Source organism: Poromitra crassiceps (genome assembly GCF_964638095.1).
Source record: "Poromitra crassiceps genome assembly, chromosome: 6".
In the NCBI taxonomy this organism is placed as follows: Eukaryota; Metazoa; Chordata; class Actinopteri; order Beryciformes; family Melamphaidae; genus Poromitra; species Poromitra crassiceps.
The window spans coordinates 1346809-1351808 of NC_139627.1; the positions used below are offsets into that span (position 1 = coordinate 1346809).

A 5000-nucleotide genomic window follows, 5' to 3' on the forward strand; every position below is an offset into this window, starting at 1 on the left:
CACAGCCACCGAGGAAGAAATGTATTCTAATCAATTATTAGTATTATTTATTATGACAACAAAACTCATACAGAAATCTCTTCCACTCTCTACCAGCAGCACCCTGCTGATATTTCCTAATATGTGTGTGTGTGTGTGTGTGTGTGTGTGTGTGTGTGTGTGTGTGTGTGTGTGTGTCTGTGTGTGTGTGTGCGCGTGTGTGTGCGCGCGCGTGTGTATGCAACGGCCTGTTGACTCACCTGGCAAGACTGTCTTGATTCTGATTGGATGAGGGCAGGAGTTGAGGACTCCTCTGACGTCGCCAAGGGTCATTCCTAATACGGGCGTCCCTCCGATCTCTAAGATGACATCACCCACAGTGGCACCGCCCCCGGGGGCTGCCGTGACGAACGGGAACTCTCCGTAGTCGGCCCCACCCCCAATGGCCAGACCCAGCTCGCCCGAACCCCCGCCCAACGGCACAAAACTCTCCTGCACCTTAGAGAGAGCGGGAGAGGGAGAGAGAGAGGGAGAGAGAGAGAGAGGGAGAGAGAGGAAGGGGGACAGAGAGGGAGAGAGAGAGCGGCAGAGAGAGAGAGGGACAGAGAGAGAGAGAGCGGCAGAGAGCGAAAGAGAGAGACAGAGAGTTAAAGGCATTAACATAATGTTGTCCTATATTCATTTTCACATTACATTAGACTGAAAGGGTGCGGGGCCAACAAATGATGTCACAATTCAGAGGACAATCAACTTTAAAAGAGATTTAAAGCTACTATATGAATTGTGAAGCAATTTACATGTATTAAGCATGTCTTTAATACCAATGAATGAATGGGATGTAACCTAACTTAAAAAATAGACCTTCCTCGGTTGCCTATAACAGCCTGTGGGCTGATTTCTGCGCGCTCCAGAACTCTCCCCTTTTCTACAGCGCTCTGCCAGTAAACCAAAGAAGAAGAAGACCCACAGGCTGCAAAACTAGCTAATGTTAGCTTAGAAATGGAGTGTGCTAACGTCAACAAACGACCCCCCACAATACAAATAGTTTTATCTAGTGAAGCCCGTCTGGCCAAACAGCAGCAATGTGACCGACGTAGAGGGAAAACGAGAATCAACATCCATCGTGCTTTTGATTCAGGGACCTTAGCTTGTTGTTAGCTTGTTGATTTAGCTTGTTGTGTTAGCTTTTTGCCTTGAAACTGTCTACAATAAGACCATGATACCACTGTGTTGCTAGTGTAACCGAGGTGAATCAGCACGGATTCCTCGTGAGTCCCGAGTGGTAGCGAGTGGATTGGTTAAACTCACTCCCCAGTATAAAGGCATGTTAATCAGCTCCGCCGAGGGAGCTAGCTCTCTTGGTGTTGTGGTTAACATGTCGGACTCCCAAGCCGAAGGTCGGCGGTTCGTATCCACCCCTGGACAAGCCCTTAACATGGGTTGCTGCAAGTACCACCTACACAATGCCGTTACACTAGCAGAATAAATGGCTGGTTTGAGCCAAAAGTGACACACAAAATGACTGTGACGAACAAGTCTTCCGTTATCCGGTAATTGCCGGACTTTTACCGTTATAATCCGACAAATTAGAATCCGGTAAAAGTCTGGTAAAAATAATTTCCTCCATGCAGCTCCTCCTATTAAATAGCATAAATGATTATTTGTATGTGTAGGTTATAGTGTAGGCTACTGTGTGTTTATGAGAAGAAAGAAATAACAAAACGCCTAATTCTCAATTATGCACGCGCACACTCAGACAGAGGCAAGAGGGGAGATTGTACAGAGTAGGCTACTTTCCCCCCATGTCAGACAGTTTTACGCTTTGTTTCTACATAACCAACATGTTTCAAGTATGCATACTGCATTGTTTGATGCTACGGACGGAGTGTTCCTGTACCTACCTTCTGTGTGTACTAACTAAGTACTATCATACTGCTTTAAATAAGCAATTTGATACTTTCCCATCTTTGCTAAGCAAGAATTCTGTGCAAAAAGAATTAAACGCTGGTCCCAAATAGACTCCGGTCCTGTATAAATGCTGCATCTGGTAAATAAACACTGGGGTGTTTATTTGAAGTTGCACAGCCAATTACTAATTTGATGAAAAGGACTGGTAATCAATTATTATACCAACACTTATATTTTTCATATTCTTCCATTCAGATGACACCAGAAACTTTGCTCTAGGTTTAAAACAGTCCGTTATAGCAATTTGATGATCACCCAAATATGTCATATGAATCAGATTAGTAATGTTGCATGTTCAATGTGCATCGTTAGCGTTAGCTCAAATGCTAACATTAAACAGTATGCGGATGGACAATGCTAACGCTATTAGCGCCATGTTCTGGGATGTACAGTAAAATAAAAACAGATTTGGGTGGTCTAACCTAACCAAATCAAAAACGGCTGCCTTGTATTTATTTGTTTTATTGGCCCAGGGGCCACACCGAGTGAGGTCGGGGGCCACATGCGGCCCACAGGTCGCCAGTTTCCCACCCCTGTTTATGGTAATCCAGATTTGGGTGATATACCCCAGCCAGCCAGTAGCTTTCAAACCATGTCAGGCTCATTTGAATTCTCTATCAAAGAAAAGTACAGTGTATTGTTTTCCTACAGTATGTGGAGGGTGGTAGGGGGTGAAATGCTGCCACCTGTTGGTTTGTATCATTCACATTGCACCTTCAACAATAGAAACATCAGTATAACGGTAGACGTTACCTTGGAGCGCCAGTGCAGCTTCTTCACTGTCGCTTTAGACATGATGAGAGAGCTGCAGACAGACAGACAGACAGAGACAGTTAGACATGATGAGAGAGCTGCAGACAGACAGACAGACAGTCAGACAGACAGACAGACAGACAGACAGACAGACAGACAGAGACAGGTTCACTCAGAGCCATAGATATAAGAGTTATGTCATCTCCATTCCCTCCAGTGGACCAGTTCCCGGAAGTAAGGTTCTGGGTTAAGCAGCGCTGTAGAGGTGCAGCAGAATAGGTTCTGGGTTAAGCAGCGCTGTAGAGGTGCAGCAGAATAGACCATTTGTGATGTACTTTGAAAGGGTAAGACATTTAAAGAATCAAATGATATATTATCAGCTTTATTTGATGCATTCAAATCAAATGTAGTTCCTAGAACTATTCCCCCGCACACACTATAGCTACTAGGGCTGTGGCGATTCACTTATCTCCCGATTCGATACTATCACGATTCTTGGGTGCTGATTCGATTTATATTGCGATTCTTAAGTATTGCGATTCTACGATTATTGCGATTCGATATTACGATTTATTGCGATTTTTGTTTATTTTTTTCTTTTATTTTTTCAGTTTGTTTGCTTTTTTACACTAGATTAGAACATGGGAAAAGTTGAATCATACACTAGAGACTGTATATTATATATCATGAGTAGGGCTGGGCGATATATTTAAAAACAGGGGCGGACTGGGATCATAATTCAGGCCGGGCATTAGATACCAAGCAGGCCAGGCCGATATGGGCCAACGCGCGTGAAATTTGGGCCGTTTTAAGCCAGATTTGGGCCGTTTGAAGTCCAATTTTACAATGAGATGCACCCACTTTAACCCTGAAGTGTAATTATTACTTCAGACTAACTAATAAAGTAATAAAACCACTAGTAAACCAGTAGGCGGCGCCTGGCCTGCTGTTCAGTGAGTGGCCTGACTGCAAGCACCCAAAAAAAAAAAAAAAAAAAAAAAAATATGATTTGCGATTATCGATTCTGTAATAAAAGATCGATCCAAAAAATCGTGACATTAAAAATCGCGATACTTAGGTGAATCGATTTTTCCCCCCACCCCTAATAGCTACGTGAGTCACGTGAGGATCAAGAATGTTGGACTTCCGTTGGCACCACTCTCTCTTTAAATCACTCTTGGTTCACTGTCACTGTATATATATATATATATATATATATATACATATATATATATATATATATATATATATATACATATGACTTTTCAATGCAATATGCTTTGGATAGCGTTGCCTTATTTATATTATATATTATATAATGTATATTTTCTTCATTTTGTCTGCTTTTTGCAAGTTATATTTTTCTTTCCTTTTTTCTTCAATTGGCCAAATTTTTGTCTGTACTGTATAGTCAAGAAAAAATAGCTCTGGTATCGGAATAATATCGGTATCAGCAGATTTCCAAATTCAGGTATCTGAATCGGATCGGAACTGAAAAAGTGTGGATCAGTGCATCCCTACTTTTCAGGCAGCAAGTCAAGACTCAAGCAATTCAGTCCGAGTCACATGACTTGCAGAACCAGTCATGTGACTCCAGTCCCCACCTCTGCTCTTAAAGGATGGCTTTACCGATTATCAACCCACTTTGTATCATTAATAATCTCTCTCTGTAATATAAGCACATGGGCAGTGTTTACCTTCTCTCTCTGTTTTCCTCATGGAGATCTCCCATTTCCTCCTCTGCCAAAGCGCTCCGTTGTGACGCGTTTTACGTCACAACGCGTCACAACAGAGCTGCGGAAGTTCTGCTGCAGAGGCAGAATCTGCTGTTATTGTTTCTTTTTATTTTTGAAGTATGCGCACATCCACGGAGAATCACACGGAGAGCCTTAACAAGCCTTCATGACTTGCAGCTGGTGGGGGCGGAGTTTCTGCAGGAGGATTTTTCTCCATGAGGTAAACAGAGAGAGAAGGTAAAACACTGCCCATTTGCTTATATTACTGAGATTATACAAAGTGGGTTGATTATTGGTAAAGCCGTCCTTGAACTAAACAGGTTTTAAACTGGAGCAGAACAGATTTGCTTGTATCATAGTAGAACCCTTCCCTTTTAGAACATATCAAATGATCAGGGGGATTAAGGATTAAATCATTTTAATAATCTAAAGAACACCGGGCTCTTTGATCTGATTGGGCAGATTTGGACTGTAATAATCCTCAACATTTTAATCTCTATAATGTGAGTGATCCTATATCAGTTCATAAATCTCCTCTGTCAGTTAGTGATGCGTTCTAGGTTT

At 42.3% G+C, this 5000-nt stretch overlaps 1 protein-coding gene across 1 annotated transcript in view; it reads right to left on the bottom strand.

Annotated features, from left to right (window-relative positions):
- Positions 1–2742, bottom strand: part of LOC310778786 (histone-binding protein RBBP7-like) — a gene marked incomplete at its 5' end in the record, with an annotated part of 48187 nt that extends 45445 nt beyond the window's left edge. The window contains 2 exons of the mRNA XM_083639234.1: positions 240–477; positions 2701–2742. Of these exons, the coding sequence (XP_083495360.1) occupies positions 240–477; positions 2701–2742 (280 nt within the window). The remainder of the gene's footprint in view (positions 1–239; positions 478–2700) is intronic.
- Between the last annotated feature and the right edge of the window lie 2258 nt (positions 2743–5000).